General features: G+C 33.6%; 1 protein-coding gene across 1 annotated transcript in view; it reads left to right on the plus strand.

Moving 5' to 3' along the window:
* Positions 1-1,207: 1,207 nt before the first annotated feature.
* The window catches only part of LOC141398502 (probable cytochrome P450 28d1), a 55,595-nt gene continuing 39,736 nt past the window's right edge, over positions 1,208-17,066 (plus strand). Inside the window, exons 1-2 of the mRNA XM_073975788.1 lie at positions 1,208-1,441; positions 1,508-1,646. Of these exons, the coding sequence (XP_073831889.1) occupies positions 1,251-1,441; positions 1,508-1,646 (330 nt within the window). The 5' untranslated portion in view covers positions 1,208-1,250. The remainder of the gene's footprint in view (positions 1,442-1,507; positions 1,647-17,066) is intronic.

The following is a 17,066-nucleotide window of genomic DNA, read 5'->3' on the forward strand; positions in this document are numbered from 1 at the left end:
AATCTGCAATTTGGTCGAGGAATTGCATGAAATATTTATTTTTGAAATATTTTTAAATCTTTCTTCGTTATAGTAATCCCCATTAATTGTATCATATTTTAATATAAAATATGGAATAATTAACGATTTTATTCATTTTTGAAGTTTGTACGAATATGAACTTTGCATACTGTATGTATATAAATATGCCTAGCAAGATAGGATATTTCATTGTTATTATTCTTTAGTGAATGACATTTAAATTTAACATAATAGGTCTGTCTGGTTACTTTCCAAGCAAGAATTGTCCAGCAAGAACTTTCTTTTGCAAGAAAATTGTAAAAAGTAAACAGACATCTTCCCAGCAAAAACCAGCAAGCGATCAGCTGACTTGCCAAAACAGAATATTTTTTCCGCCCGCCAATGAAGGAACCAAAAGAAGCACAAATATTGTATTTTATTAAAAATAAAAAATGACCGTGTATTCCAAAAAACAATACAATTGGGCTTGCTATTTCCACAATAAAATTGTTTTTAATTTTCACAAACATAAATCATTGAAAAATTAGAAACAGATGATTGATTGTTTTCAGGAAGAAGAAGAGTTGTAAGTGATTGCTAGAAGAAATTTGTCCAGCAAGAATTTGCAAACTCTCATTAAAAGAACTGTCAAAATGTCTCTCTCGAATCGCTCTCTTTTGATGACTTTTTGTGTTAACAGACGACTTCCAGCAACAATTGGTACACATTGTTACAAATGTTAGGGTAACCAGACAGACCAAATGTAATGTAACGATATGGATACGTACGTTACGTTATTTTGGCTGTAACATGGAAACTATAATATAAATCTATACGATTTTAGTCTCATTTCATTCGCCGTGAAGTTTTGATCCACAACAAATTTTTATGTAATTTTATGACCGTTAAATGGACCTTTATTTTTAAAACAGTTTACTTTTATTCAATAATTTATCCATTTTATGTACATTCTGCGAATTCTGAGTAACATTTTACACTTTTTCCTTGTGTTTTTCAAGGACATGGGTTCAAACTCCAGCCTGGCTTATTTATTTGAAAATTTTGCCTCAAAAAAATATTTTTTTGTTTTTGACATAACCGATTATCTATGAAAACAACAGAATTATCTCCAACGCAGAGAGTATTATTCTCTAATGCTTATCAGTAACGCTTTCTTAATACATTTACGTCGAAATGCCAATCATTAAAAGTTAGAACTCAAGTTCAGACATTGCTTTTGTAAACTAAAGATGTGGGTACTGGTCATTCTGATCTCCCTCATTTGCTTTGGCATTGGTACATTTTTATACCTGACATGGAATTTTAACTATTGGAGGAATCAATGTGTTCTTGGTCCAAGGCCGAATATTTTTAAAGGGTCATTTCCAAAAACTTCAGAAGGAATCTGCAATTTGGTCGAGGAATTGCATGAAATATATTTGTAATATTTATCTTCACAATACAAAAAAGTGTTTGCACGTACCAATAGAATGTCCCATACTTTCAGGAAATACAAGGAGACACAATGTTACGTAGGAGTGTTTGCAGCTCGCAGCCCTAAGTTGTTTATTCTGGATCCTAAATTGGCCTCATTGATTCTTAAAACGAAATTTAACAGCTTTCGTGATAATGAATCTTCATTGTGGGTGAGTATTTCCAATTTTGTACATTTTAGAGTAAATTATTTTGTAAGGTAATATTGAAATCTTGCGATACAAAATTATTTAAATGTTTTCATTCGTAGAAACAAGTACTTTTGGTTTTCAATAATTTATATCAACGACTAAAACCAAAGACATAAATACAACTAAGACTAGACAAAATGCATGCAACAGAAAAATGTTACCCTTAACAGGTTGCAGTTAATTCAAAATCGCAACCAAGGAGGAACATTTCATGTAATGGTATCAGAAACGAAATTTATGAATTCAAGGATCTATTCAAGAATAATTCTATGTCAATTGGATCGGTAAATTCGGTTAAATACGTAAAAATGTATAAAAGAAAAAAATGTTATATCCCCATATCGTGATATAACATTATCAGGTATGTGATGAATTTCGAGTCGATTTGCAATGAAAACGATTTGCCCAAAACGAGTGAATTGTTTTTAGATGTGATGGGATCCGCATCGAATTTCAATTGCACGTTGTATCAATTACATTAAATTCCCACAAACAAAAAACGGAATGGTGATCCCTAATCACCAGTTGAAAGAAGAAAAATAGAAATAAAAAACACTTTTTTAGTCTTGACGATGGCAAAAGCCGAAAAAATGTAATAACAAATAAAATAAATTTGTGTTCTTGTTTAAATTGCCCTATATGGAAGTTTAGTGTGGAAATGCTTGTCCAATTATATGAGGAGAACTTTACAAACAGTGCAAAAAAATATTAAGCGAATGCCTTCACTAATCTAGAGCAGCCATGCACGCGTCTTTACGAAAAAGTTAACAACGAGTCTCTTTCCCATACAAAAACCAAAATAGCATTCTCTTATTGTGCACCATTGATCTAGAGGAAAGAAACATGTTCAAAGTAGATTTTTTGATCCGTGTTTTTTTTATCGAAATATCAAATATTTTCTTAACAAAATATACTAAATATAAGGCAAATAAATGTAAAATTATTTATTCTATATCCGTGCTTAAATTTCAAGCCTTTTTTCTTCAAAAAATATCAAAATTCATTAAATCGTTTATAAATCGACCACAAAAATATGACCGTTTTCAAAACGAGAAAAATAAACGATTATCGAATTGCATCACACGTCCTTTTGATCAATTTTTCCATAGAACAAAATGGAATATGAAACCGATATCGAAAACAATTCGATGTCGGAAAATGTACATGCATCACACCTACAGTCGTTTTTGACTCGTTTTGAGCTCGAAATCGTTTTCCATCACATACCTGTATGTTAAATTCAAAAACCATTCACTGAAGTATGATGACAAGAATATCGTATCTTGTTGTATTTATGCAAATACATAGAACAACTAAAACGATACATAATGCATGCAACAAAAAGAGTTTAATAGTACGTTTATATATAACCGGATTTAACAAACCCACTGGGTTTCAAATGTCAACTCCCTTGCGTATACGTCATATAAATCCTCATTAAGAAGATTAACCCTGAAAAAGGCTATAAGGCCTAAGGAACAATGTAAGGAAACATTACCCTTAAGTCCGTGTTTATACGTTCAAACTGGAATGGCAAATTTCTTTTCTCAATTTCTTTTAAAATTTCCTTGAAGTTTAGACACGCAAATTATGTTTATGTCAATTTTCTGATTCTTCTTCACAATCATTTTCTCGTTTGATCATGCAAAGACAATACTAAGACGATGTCGCTTATACCCCGGTTACACTATTGAAGGTTAACCCACTGGGTTTAATAGATCCAGTGGGTTAATCTTTGCTGGTTACACTTAGCTTTTCGAGGATATAAACTGTCAGCTGATGTTTGTTTACGTATACATACAAAATAACTAATAAAGTCGTGTTTGACACTTTTACAATTTCTCGTATGACAATTTCTCATATTGGTATATTTTACGCACAGGGATACATTTTTGTATCATGGTAGGTATCAAGCGAACTTTTTGTTTTAAAAAGTGTCTAAAGTTTAAAAAATAAATAATTTTATGATTTTCAAATAACTTTAGATTTATTAACTCCATAAAATCTCATGCGACCAATCGTAAACGTGTAAAACACGACTAACTCTGTTGCAGAAACAGTTGCAACTTTTGGTACTTTTTGAGTAGAGTTGGATTTTTTTGCACAAATACCGAATACAACACTGTATTTTTGGTAGATTTGTGCCGGATTTAAAATAAACCCAGTCGTGAGTGGATTTAATTTTTGTATGGCAAATCTGGTCAGATTTGACCAGATTAAGCAATAAATCCTCATGAAGTGGGTTAACCCGGCAAAAAGCTGTAGTGTAATCGTGCTATTATAGAAATTAAATTATAGTTCATTAAAAATTAGGTAATTACATCTGTATAAGTTTACTATTAATTTTTACAGATAATTTTTTTCAATTTATTTTTCATCACAAAATTTTTTAGTTCAAATGTATGCGTTGTTGCTAATTTTCCAGCGGAGAAAATAAAATGAAAGAAACTGCAAAAAATTCGGCAAAGAATAAAGAAACAAAACAGAATTTGCGAGTACAGGGGTGTGTGTACCCTCTCTTATTACTCTCTACTCCCTCGCCCATAAACTCAAGTTTTTTCTATTAATTTTCTCGTTTAGAGTTAAGCTTGATGATCGGAAATTATTTGCAAGTGAAAAAGGAAACCAAGGACTCGAACCCACTTATGCTATGCTTACATTTACGAAATCCACTCGATTTCATCTGTCAAATCCATAGGTTAAACGTCAAATGAAATCCAATGGATTTCAGATGAGATTTCATTTGACGTTTGAGCTATGGAATTGACAGATGAAATCGAGTGGATTTCGTAAATGTAAACTTAGCATTAGTCACCAAATTACGTTACCTGTAGTGGGATTCTCTAACTTTTTTTTCTACCGAACCGATATTGATAATTAACGAAAATTTTCGGTTGAATTACCGAAAGTGCTATTCTGTATTTCAATGTTATCGATACAAAAATTTTACCGACGAATATCGGTAGAATGACGGAACTTTAAAGAAGATGAAGGCTATTTCAAAATGGAATGAAAAAAAATCACACTTTAAACGACATAATGCTTATTCAAAATTAACATAATTCAAATTGCTAATGAAATTATTTAAATCACAATTGTATATAAAATGATTATTTTTCAAATTACATGTAGAAAAATTCAAACTAAATATTAAAAATCGTAGTTAAAACTATAAATGTACGTTTACTTATAACTATATATATTTTATTTTTTTATTTATTCCAGTGGATTTTTATTGTCAAATCCATTGGGTATACGTACATATAAATTCTCATAATCCGACAAGTTCTAATGTATAATATATAATTGTTCCACAAACATCCCAGACGGGACAGGGGAGACTTCTCTCATATCAATGAGTGCACCCCGATACATATTAGCTCAATGATATGGGACCTACTGTTTATCGCCGAGTCCGAACGGCGTGTCTTACGACACCACTTTATAGAGAAGTTTTACATGGCTGAAATACTCAGGAAATGTCGCCAACATTACTGAGGGGTATTTTGCCACCGTTGAAAATGTTTGATGTTGCCTGGCCGAGGAATCGAACCCACGACCTTCTGCGTGCAAGGCGGGTGTGCATACCATTGCACCACGGTGGCACCCTAATGTAAACGTGGTGTAATATTCGACAAATTGGTTGAATTGTTTTTTGTTTTCAGAATTTTTATGATGTGGAGGGGTATTTTTAATAAGATCGAATATAGAGTGAAAAAGAAGATGTATAATTCTAACATTTAATAGCTTCGGTCCAGTACTTTTTTAATGGTAAAATGTTCAAAAGAGAAAACTGTCAAAAATGAGTTCAACGCTGACATTTTTCCAAAATGTACGGGAACGAAAAAATGGCAGAAACGTCAAAAAATCTGGAACAAATGTCAAAGTCGGCATGTCAGCCAATCGGAAGGCGGCAAACATGTTGCACATTTTTGCTCGCTCAAATTTGTCGTGTAAAAAGTTTCTAAAGAGAAAGCTATTCAGCGCCATTTTTGTTCAAAGAGAAGTGAACATTTTGCAACTTTTTTGGTGTACGGGAACGCATTTCGAGTAAAAATATGCAAAATGTGTTAAATGTGTAAAAACTTTTTAGTTCTGGAACGAAGGTAATATGTGTATTTTGAACAGGATTTTTTTATTGATCTGTTATTTCAGAATTACGTATTATCAGGGAATATGACGACCATGGTGATATTCTTTCTTTTATTGTTGATGCTAATCAAAGCCACCAATAAATTTTTATATGGGTACGAACGAAGCTAATATGTGTATTTTGAACAGGATTTTTTTATTGATCTGTCATTTCAGAATTACGTATTATCAGGGAATATGACGACCATGGTGATATTCTTTCTTTTATTGTTGATGCTAATCAAAGCCACCAATAAATTTTTATATGGGTAGAAACTGTTACGGAATATATCCTTAAACATATTTTGTTCGTATTGAAAATAGTTATTATTTTCTGTTTTTCAAAATAGTCAGGCTTAATCCCATAGTCGTTGTTTTAATATTTTATTAAAACAACTTTAATTTATTAGTGGGAAAAAATTGGCGATGTTTACCAAGGGGTAAGGCAGGGAATACTATAGTTTCAGATCTCGCCACAGATCTTCATCAGTTCCCTTATTTCTTGTTTTTCAACAAGAAACTTTTTATACCCAAGTGTCAATTGCTAGCTCAAATAGATACGTGCGCAAAGAAACACTCTGATCGAGAATTTCTTTGGCACTACCTAAACTCTAGCAACTTCACTTGCAAACAAATCCAAATTTTTCCCACTGCTATGCGTTCGTCGATTCTCGGCGAAAAAGCACATAACTAGTTTGTTGGTATTGCATACTACAGCAATAAACAACATTTTGACGGTGCCCGGTCTCACAATTAGGAGGGTTGGCGTTTTTTGTTTGGGATGACGACTTCTATTTTGTTTTTCAAAATAGTCAGGCTTAATCCCATAGTCGTTGTTTTAATATTTTATTAAAACAACTTTAATTTATTAGTGGGAAAAAATTGGCGATGTTTACCAAGGGGTAAGGCAGGGAATACTATAGTTTCAGATCTCGCCACAGATCTTCATCAGTTCCCTTATTTCTTGTTTTTCAACAAGAAACTTTTTATACCCAAGTGTCAATTGCTAGCTCAAATAGATACGTGCGCAAAGAAACACTCTGATCGAGAATTTCTTTGGCACTACCTAAACTCTAGCAACTTCACTTGCAAACAAATCCAAATTTTTCCCACTGCTATGCGTTCGTCGATTCTCGGCCTTACCCCTTGGTAAACATCGCCAATTTTTTCCCACTAATAAATTAAAGTTGTTTTATATTATTTTATAAAATATATACATTTCCAATTCGTAAAGTGTCATAAGCTTCCTATTAATTAAACTGAAAGGATCCACCATATGTAGCAGAATTTTCTTTTTTATGCGTAAAGAAAAATATACCTCAACTTACCTTTTTATTTGGCATAAGATATATTCCAAAATCATTTCTTAAAATTTTGTTTTTTATTGATTTTTTTGTTTAAAATATGAAAATTCTTTTATGTCGGTAGACTTAACGACTCCTTTTTTTTCGTCGGTAACTGACCGATGATTTTCGATAATTACCGACATAAAAATCGGTAGAATTTGTATACAGAATAGCACTTACCGACAAATATCGCTAACTATCGACATTTGTCGTTAATTCCATCGGTAGAGAGTTACAGAATCCCACTACTGGTTTCATTGGTGGTAAAGCAAATCTTCGGACGTATCGACTATGTAATGGCTTCTCTGTCCTAGAACTTATCGTTTTTCAAATGCAAATGTGTTTTATACATTTACGCGGATACTTGGCCACAGAAATGTATTTCCTTCACGTCTTATGCCAGACTATGGCAATTTTCATTAACGTAAAAATAAGTTTATAGGCAAGAGTTCACACCTCTTGCCTCTTGAAACATTGTACACAACGTTCTGTAATCTGAAATTATTTTTTGTGTTCAAATTCGTAACACTTAAACCAATGTAAAGCAATGAAAAATATTTTCATTTGATTTCATATACGTGTGTGGATGTCAATGGAATTTTCGTAGAAAATGACAAAGAGTTTTCAATGAAAATTTTCATAGTCTGGCATAAGACTTAATGTCCAATTTACATTAGCAACTTTTTCGTCATTTGGAGCTGTTTCGTCATTTATTTGCTAAAACAGGCAACATTTTGCGTCATTTACCATACACAAATAAATGACGATAGCTGCGTCATTTATTCTAAGCAACGCATGAAAACACCATACTATTATAAGCAGCCCAGTTTTTTGTCATAAACTACCAAAAAATGCAACTGTTTTATGATGTCTTTGTTTGTTTGAGTGTGTTGTAGAAAAACAAACATACTCAAACGATGACAAAAGTGAAAATAAATGTTTAAAAACTTGTAAAAAAATTATGTTTTTATACCCTACACCACTATGTGGGGAGGGTATTATAAGTTGGTTTTGGCCAAAAAGTTTGTAACGCATCGAAATAATGGTGGTAGACCCATACTTATATATACCAAAATGAATGCCTCGACGAGCTGAGTCGATCGGGCTATGTGTGTCCGTCCGTCAGTCCGTCTGTCCATCTAAACTTTGTAATCACGCTACAGGTCGCAATTTTGACCGGATCGTCACGAAATTTTGGATGTTGATGGGGGTCCCGGAGGGGAAGAAGCCTATTGATTTTGGTAATGGTCGGATAATATTTGGAGAAAAAGCAACGATGTTACGTAGGTTGTCGTAGGTGGTCAAACAACGAAGATATCGCAAAAGCCGCTAATAGAACACAACTTTTCATTTTTGCGATTTTAATAATAATGACGAATATCACAGCTTTGGTTAGGGACCTTCCAAAAGCAAAGTCTGACAATGAAAGTAAAAAATCCCATCATTACAATAGTCGGTAATACATCCCATTTTTCCATTTTTTGGAAATCACGCTACAGGTCGCAATTTTAATTGGATCGTCACGAAACTTTGGGTGTTATTGGGGGTCCCACAGAGGAAAAAACCATATGATTTTTGATAATGGTCGGATATTATTCAGGGGTCGGAATGTGAAAAAAAATATTTGGAAAAAAGACCAACGTTTTATTTCAAAGTTAATATCTCCCTTCTGTAGGAGGTATATCGAAAGCAAAACCTGGCAAGGAAAGTAGAAAATATCACCTTTACAACGATGTGAAGGAGGTTGTCATAGGTGGTCAATCAACAGAGATATCGCAATAGTCGGTAATGCATCCATTTTTCCATTTTTGTGCAATCACACTACGAAATTTTGATCGGATCCTCACGAAATTTTGGGGGCTGATGGGGGTCTTACAGAGAAAGAAGCCTATTGAGGGTTGGCATATATCCCAGTTTTCCATTTTTTTTATTTGAGTTGTACTGTCGATGCACTTAAATGCGTTTCAAAAAAATTGACCTGTGTTAATGAAGACATTCAGAGCAAATTTTAATATTTTGAATTTTATTAGACAAAAGCTTATGAACAGGGGTAGTGGTGTAGGGTATCACATAGTCGGCCCCGACCCGACTATAGTCCTTTTAGTCTAATTAATAGAAAGCTTATGACACTTTACGAATTGGAAATGGATACATTTTATAAAATAATGGATGATATTGGGGGTCATTTGGTAACCTCCAGAATTGCGCGAAAAATTTCTGAGAAAATAATAACTATTTTCAGTACGAACAAAATATATTTAAGGATATATTCAGTAAAAGTTTCTCCCATATAAAAATTATTGGTGGCTTCGATTAGCATCAACAACAAAAGAAAGAATATCACCATGGTCGTCATATTCCCTGATAATACGTAATTCTGAACTAACAGATCAATAAAAAAATTTAAAAAATCCTGTTCAAAATACACATATTAAATGTTAGAATTATACATCTTCTTTTTCACTCTATATTCGATCTTATTAAAAATCCTAAAATCATAAAAATTTTGAAAACAAAAAACAATTCAACCAGTTTGTCGAATATTACACCACGTTTACATTAGAACTTGTCGGGTTATGAGAATTTATATGTACGTATACCCAATGGATTTGACAATAAAAATCCACTGGAATAAATAAAAAAATAAATATAGTTATATGTAAACGTACATTTATAGTTTTAACATGTATTTTGAAAAATAATCATTTTATATACAATTGTGATTTAAATAATTTCATTAGAAATTTGAATTATTTTAATTTTGAATAAGCATTATGTCGTTTTAAGTGTGATTTTTTTCATTCCATTTTGAAATGACCTGCATCTTCTTTAAAGTTCCGTCATTCTACCGATATTCGTCGGTAAAATTTTTGTATCGATAACATTGAAATACAGAATAGCACTTTCGGTAATTCAACCGAAAATTTTCGTTAATTATCAATATCGGTTCGGTAGAAAAAAAAGTTACAGAATCCCACTACTGGCAGCAAAAAACAAACACGCCACGCCAAAATATTCACAGAATGCATACGTCTATTGCAATTTTACAACTACCAAGTAAGAAAAGCGTTAAGTTCGGCCGGGCCGAACCTTTTATACCCTCCACCACGACTGTATTGAAGTGAATAGGAACAATTAGTTTAATTTCGTTTTATTACAGGATTGGTACATATATCTCAACTGATAATACTCCCTTCAAAACAGTTCATATGGGGGCGACATTCTTTCCAAAACATGGACCAATATTTACAATTTTCCGATTTGAGCGAAATATATAAAATTGGGCAATACCGACTAGACCTAAACCTGGATATTCTGGATTTGGATAGTTAACAACATCGGGAGCACCGTTCTATGGAGGCTGTATAAAACGTTGACCTGTACCGATAAATTTCTGGAGGAAAGTTTCGTAACTCCAGCGAAGACTAAATACCAAATTTCTGTTATTCCCGTTGAATATTGTGGCTAAAACTTTCAAAATACTGAAAATCGGTATGAGGGCTATATAAAAACGTGGAACAATACCGGAAAATTTCAGGCGGAAAGTTTTATACCACCAACGGACTATTAAAAAAGCTTTTGACAAAGTATCCCACTCCATTTTATTAGCCAAATTGTTGAAAATGGGGTTCCACTCTAATTTCCTTAGTTGGATTGGTTCTTACCTACACAACCGTCTGTGTTCTGTCAAGGTTGAGAGTTTTGAATCCTTACCGTATATACAAACATCTGGTGTTCCTCAGGGCAGCATACTGGGACCACTATTATTCAATTTATTCATAAATGATATATCATCCTGTTTTTCCAAATGCAAATATCTTCTATATGCTGATGATTTAAAAATATTTCATAAAGTTGAGTCTTTTTATGATATGGTAGACATTCAGAAAGACTTCGACAATGTTGTAAAGTGGTGTTGTGAGAATAAACTTGCTATAAATTTCTCAAAATGTGCCCATGTATCTTTTTTCAGATTGCGTAATCCCATTTTATGCACTTTCAAAATTGGACATGTTGAGCTTAATAAATTAACATCTGTTCGTGATCTTGGTGTCTTATTTGATTATTCCCTGACTTTCATTCCACATTTGAACCACATCATTTCAGAGGCGTATAAAGCCTTAGCTTTTATTAAACGTAATTGCGTTGAATTTTCTGATCCTAACACTGTTAAGGCTGTTTATATGGCATTTGTTAGGTCAAAGGTTGAATATGCGTCTATAATATGGGACCCTTATTGTATTACCCATACTGCTCGTATTGAGCGGATACAAAGGCGTTTTACTCGTTTTGCTCTTAAACCATTATTTTCTTTAGATCCTCCATCATACAAATCTAGATGTTTGTTACTGGGTTTGCAGAGCTTGCAGTGCCGGAGAAAAATGCACTCTGCCTTATTTATTTATGACATAATAAATAATAATGTTGATTCCCCGGATCTATTGGCTTTGGTACCATTTTGTGTGCCACCGAGAACTTTAAGATTTACAGATCTTTTTAATATTGCTTACCATCGTACTAATTATGCTCGAAATGGGCCCTTGACTAGGACGTTTTTGAATTTAAATCAAATAAATATAAATTTCCAAAAAGATTTGAAGCCATGTATTGAGTTTAGCATGTCGAAAGACAACTTTAAAGCAAGTATTTTTTACGCTTTTCCATTTTCATAATATTTATAATATTTTTAAGAAACTGAAATTGTATTCTTAGTCTGTAAGGAACTGAATTCCATTGACTATAATAAATAAATAAATAAATATTATCCGTTTCGATGACATATTGATGACACAAACTTCAAAATGCCGAAAATCGGGCAGTACGCTTACACTCCGTTTCATGTCAATAGCTCATTTCAAATTGCTTTTTATTGCTTCAGTTCAGTCGATATCCGTGGAATAACCTCGGGAATACGTGCAAAATTTGGCATAAATTTACAGTTTTTTCTTAGTTTTATAAAAAACTAAAGAAAAACGAAGGAATGAAGAGAGATGGTGCAAAATAAACTTGAAATTCTACTGAAAATTTAATGTATTTATGATCGAGAAACTTCAAATTCCTACGAATCCTATTACATAATACGGGTCAATGTAGGCATTAAGATAAGTTAATCATTAAAATATCAGGTGATTGTTATTGTTCTGAGTTTGAACCAACATACTACAAAGAAAAAGCGAGATCCTTCCCATACACAGAAAGTACAAATTTCAGGTGCAAAGTTGTATACCCTTAACGAAGACTTACTTTCAGTAATTTCGGTGGGATATTGAGCACACAACTTCAAAATACCGAAAATCAGGAGGAGAAGACGTGGACCTATACAGACAAATTTCGCCTGGAAAGACTAATACCCCCAAAGAAATAAATATCAGCCATTTCGGCGGAATATTGAGGCCACAACCTTCAAAATACCGAAAATAGGGAATTAACGTTCTATGGGGGCTATATGAAGGCGTGGAACTATACCTACAAATTTCTGGGGAAAAGTTTTATACCCTCAACGAAGACAAAATACCAAATTTCAGTCATTTCGGTGTGATAAAGAGGCGAAAACCTTAAAAATACCGAAAATCGGGATATGCCGTCCTATGTAGGCTATATCAAAATATGGACCTATATAAACAATTTATGGTAGAAATGTTTCTTAGAAACACAAAAAAAGTTACAACCGATTCTGTGGTCAAATGGGACTAATACATTCAAAATATCTTAAAGTGACCCGTACTATATATGGGGCGTTATATGGAGGCTATATCAAAACGTGGACCTATATAAACAACCTTTGGTAGAAAAGTTTTTTTAACCTCTGGAGGCACAAAATACCAAATTACAACCAATTCGGTGATAAAATGGGACAAATATCTTAAAAATTCCTTAAAACGACGACACGTCACTTTGTATGGGGGCTATACGAAAACGTGGGCCTACATAGGGAATATAATCCGACTACCACCAAACACAATATGCCTCTTTGTCTCTGGGACCCCCATAAGCAACCAAAATTTCGTGAAATGGAAGAATTGGATGCATTACCGTTACTATTGTGATATCTCCCTTGTTTGACCACCTTCGCCAACCTACTCTACAGCAATGTAAAAGTAATATTTTCTTCTTCCATTGACAGGTTTTGCCGTTGAAATACCCCTACTAGATACCGATCACGGTGCTCTAGAATCAAATTTAGATGGAAGGTGCTTACACCTTGGAAGTTTTTGAGGTTTCTGAAACTACAATGTTCATAGATGATAAAAATCAACAAAAAAAAAACTAAATAAATCGCCGGAGCGCTTTTTAAAAAAAACGCGATTGAATTTGACATTTTAAGGGTTTTTTAGGTTTTCACGATTTTGCTTGGAAACTACAAGTCCTTACGAAATGAGACTAAAGAAAATGTTGTAGCTATGCAAATTCTCTACAAGATTGATTCGTATGATATCTTCGTAGTTTTACCGTTTTTGAGATATAGAAGTTTAAATTGGGACAATGGATTGACTGTGTCGCCTCCTTATAAAACAATCCCAACAAAAAAAGTCTTCCCAAAATCATGTGTTTTGCAAGGGATTTTTGGCAGCCGTAACTATTCGCAAAACCCCTTTCTTCCCCATTATTTTTACAAGGGCATGTCGCACTCAGTTTGTAGTTATTTTATGACTAATTATTCTGTGGCCACTAGAAGTTGAAAAGTAGGTTGAAAAAAAATTCTATTTTTAGAACTGTTAATATAGAGAAAAAAATCTCTATATTAACAGTTCTAAAAATAGAATTTTTTTTCAACTTACTTTTCAACTTCTAGTGGCCACAGAATAACTAGTTATTCTAGTTATTTCATCGCACTTCTTACTTTTATTTTACTTTATTTTATTTCGCTCGCTGTGGGAGTTGAACTTACGAACCCTCTGATTTCTAGCCAAAGACACTACATACTATGCCACGCACACGAACATTAAGGGTTGCTTAAGAACTTAAATGTGCAGTGCACATGTGCACCACGAATAGTCCGGTCAAAATAGACATTGAAATAGCAAAAATTCCCACAAAGCTGAATTTTGGTGGAGAGCTAGGGTTTGCCATTAGAAGCAACGTCCTAAAAGTCCCCATCGATCCCATGTGTGCAAAAAAAATTATTCGGGGTCAAAGGTCAAAATTTATGGATTTTTAGGTTTTCGGATTTATTTTTTGAAAACGGTTGATCTAATCAAAAAGTGACTAAAGTAAATATTGTAGACAGAAAAATTATCTACAAGTTTGACCCTTACAATTTTTTTCTTAGAAGGAACCATTCTTGAGACATAGCTGTTCTAAAAAACACATGATTTTTATGCACTGATAAGGGAAATATGCACATATTCGGACGAACCGGCTAAAATAAGCGAAGTAGTCGGGTCGGTCCCCCAAAAATACATATATTTTCTTGAAGAGCGAAATTATAGCTATCTTCTAAAAAAATTCCAACAAAATCGGAGTGTGTTTAGTAGAGTTATTCAATGATAGAGTCATTTTATGCAAAAATAGCCCATTTAACCCACATGTATAATCGAAAGCCCAACGGGAACGACCGCAACGAAAACTCTCCGATTTTTTTCAAGTTTTGTCCGAAGGTAGGGTTTGTTACGCTGATTACGGTTGCGGATCCGGTTCGCCGGTTATTAGACCCGAAAGGCCAAATTTAAAAACCGGGTTAGACCCGGTTCTACTGAACCGATTACTGCAAAGTGGATATCGTTTGAAAGCTTACGGAAGTATCTAACGCATAGTGTCGTTACTTTAACCGGTTCGCCTCATAATGTACTTACGCGGCTAATTTTTTATTTGACTTTTAGATCGAGATATCTCGAAAATGGTAAGTCTTTTTTAAGAATCATAAGGACCAATCTTGTAGACAATTATTGAATCTACAACTTTTACTTTAGGGGGCTTTTGCTAAGTATTACCGTTTTTGAGAAAAATTAAAAAAAACTGAATAATGCCTCCAAAAATGACCTTTGACCCCGAATAACTTGTTTTGCACACATGGGATCGATGGGGACTTTTAGGACGTTGCTTCTAATGGCCAACCCTAGCTCTCCACCAAAATTCAGCTTTGTGGGAATTTTTGCTATTTCCCCCTTATACGCGTGTCTATTTTGACCGGACTAGAACTGTTATTTTTTAATTAAAAAAAACTCGCGTGCTGACAGTGAGCGCTGAACACACAACCCTAGGATTTATAGTCGGACACACACTCACTGTGCCACCGTCCTCATTACTTAGTGAGGAGCAAAGTAAGTAGGTTTGCCTTGTAATTTTTTTAAGAAGTATACCATTACTTTTCAGATTACTTGTAATGGGAAAAGAAGCTTGTTTACATTACTTTGTAATGGGTTACGTAATGACTAATGGATCCGAATTTTTGCTGGGATGTCATGACTGCAATTTCCCAACGTAAACTTATATATCTCAAAAACCGTACAGCCTAGGAAAAAATTACGAAAGCCAATCTTGTAGAGAATTTTTACAGCAACAACATATTCTTTAGTCCCATTACGAAAGGATTTGCAGTTTTCAAGATAAATCCTGAAGACCTATGAAAACATCTGAAAGTTTGATCTGAACCTCTATATCTCAAAAATGGTAAAACATAGGAAAATATCATTCAGACAATCTTGTACAGAATTTTCGCTGCTAAAACATTTTCTTTAGTCCCATTTCAATATACCAATACCTAAAAAAACTAAAAATGTAAACTTCGATCGCGATTTATTAAAAAATCCATCCAAAATTTGCAAAAAACGTCCCTTGTGTAAACGGTTTTGATTTAAAGTTAGTTAAGGTGCACTGTGTATAACATTGTTTTATAAGAAGGCTACAACATCTTCTTTAGTCACGTTTCAGTAGGCGATGTTTTCTTCTTCCATTGGTGGGCTTTCCTTTTGGAATACTCCTACCAGAAGCGGAGATATTCCATAAGAAAACAAGTAAAAAAGCATTAAGTTCGGCCGGGCCGAACTTTTCATACCCTCCACCATAAAATATTCATTCCTGTCCCCAACTTTAAGTGAGTACGTTAAAATGTCAGATAATGTACATAAAATGCTTCATTCGGGAGGCCCTTTTTTATGGTGCCTATATCTAACTGTTGACAATTTTTGGTGGGCTAGAAATTGGGAGGTACTGTTATAATAAAACATGGACCTATGTTGACAGTTTTTGATGGGAGCCTTTAATGTCAAATAACTCCTAATTCGGTTAAAAAATTTAGCTAGAATCCTCAAAATATCGAAAATCGGTACATAACGTGGGAACTTCAAATGTCATTAACAGCTAGTTCGGAGGTATCTGGGCTATACGAAAATATGAACTTAAATGAACAATTTTTGTTGCGGAATTTTTGTTGACTTTTAAATTTCAAATTACAGAAAGTTCGTCCAAAAAATAAAGCTAAGGTACGGAAAATCGGGAGGTTTGTTTTGGGGCTATACAAAAACATGGACCTACGTTCGGTTAAACATTTTAAGTAAAATCCTCAAAGTACCGAAAATCGGGAAGTATAGTTATATTGGGGCTACTACAACCACTGTTAAAAATTGTAGCTAAAATTGCCAAATTACTGAAAATTGGGAGATATCGTTACATGGGAGCTATATCCGAACATGGACCTATATGGGGGCTATACCAAAACGTGGACCTATGTCCACAACTTTTGTTATATAAGTTTATTGATACTTAAGAATCCTAAATGTCAAATAATATCTAAATCGGTCTGAAAATGTAGCTAAACCCGTCAAAATACCGAAAATGTAGCTACAAACGTCAAAATACCGCAAATCGGGGGGTACCGTTATATGGGGGCTATAAAAAAACGTGGACCTATGTCCACAAGTTTTGTTAAATAAGTTTAATGACACTTAAGAACCTTAAATGTCAA

This window comes from Musca autumnalis, unplaced genomic scaffold (assembly GCF_047663935.1).
Source record: "Musca autumnalis isolate F117 unplaced genomic scaffold, ASM4766393v1 scaffold_3, whole genome shotgun sequence".
Lineage (NCBI taxonomy): Eukaryota > Metazoa > Arthropoda > Insecta > Diptera > Muscidae > Musca > Musca autumnalis.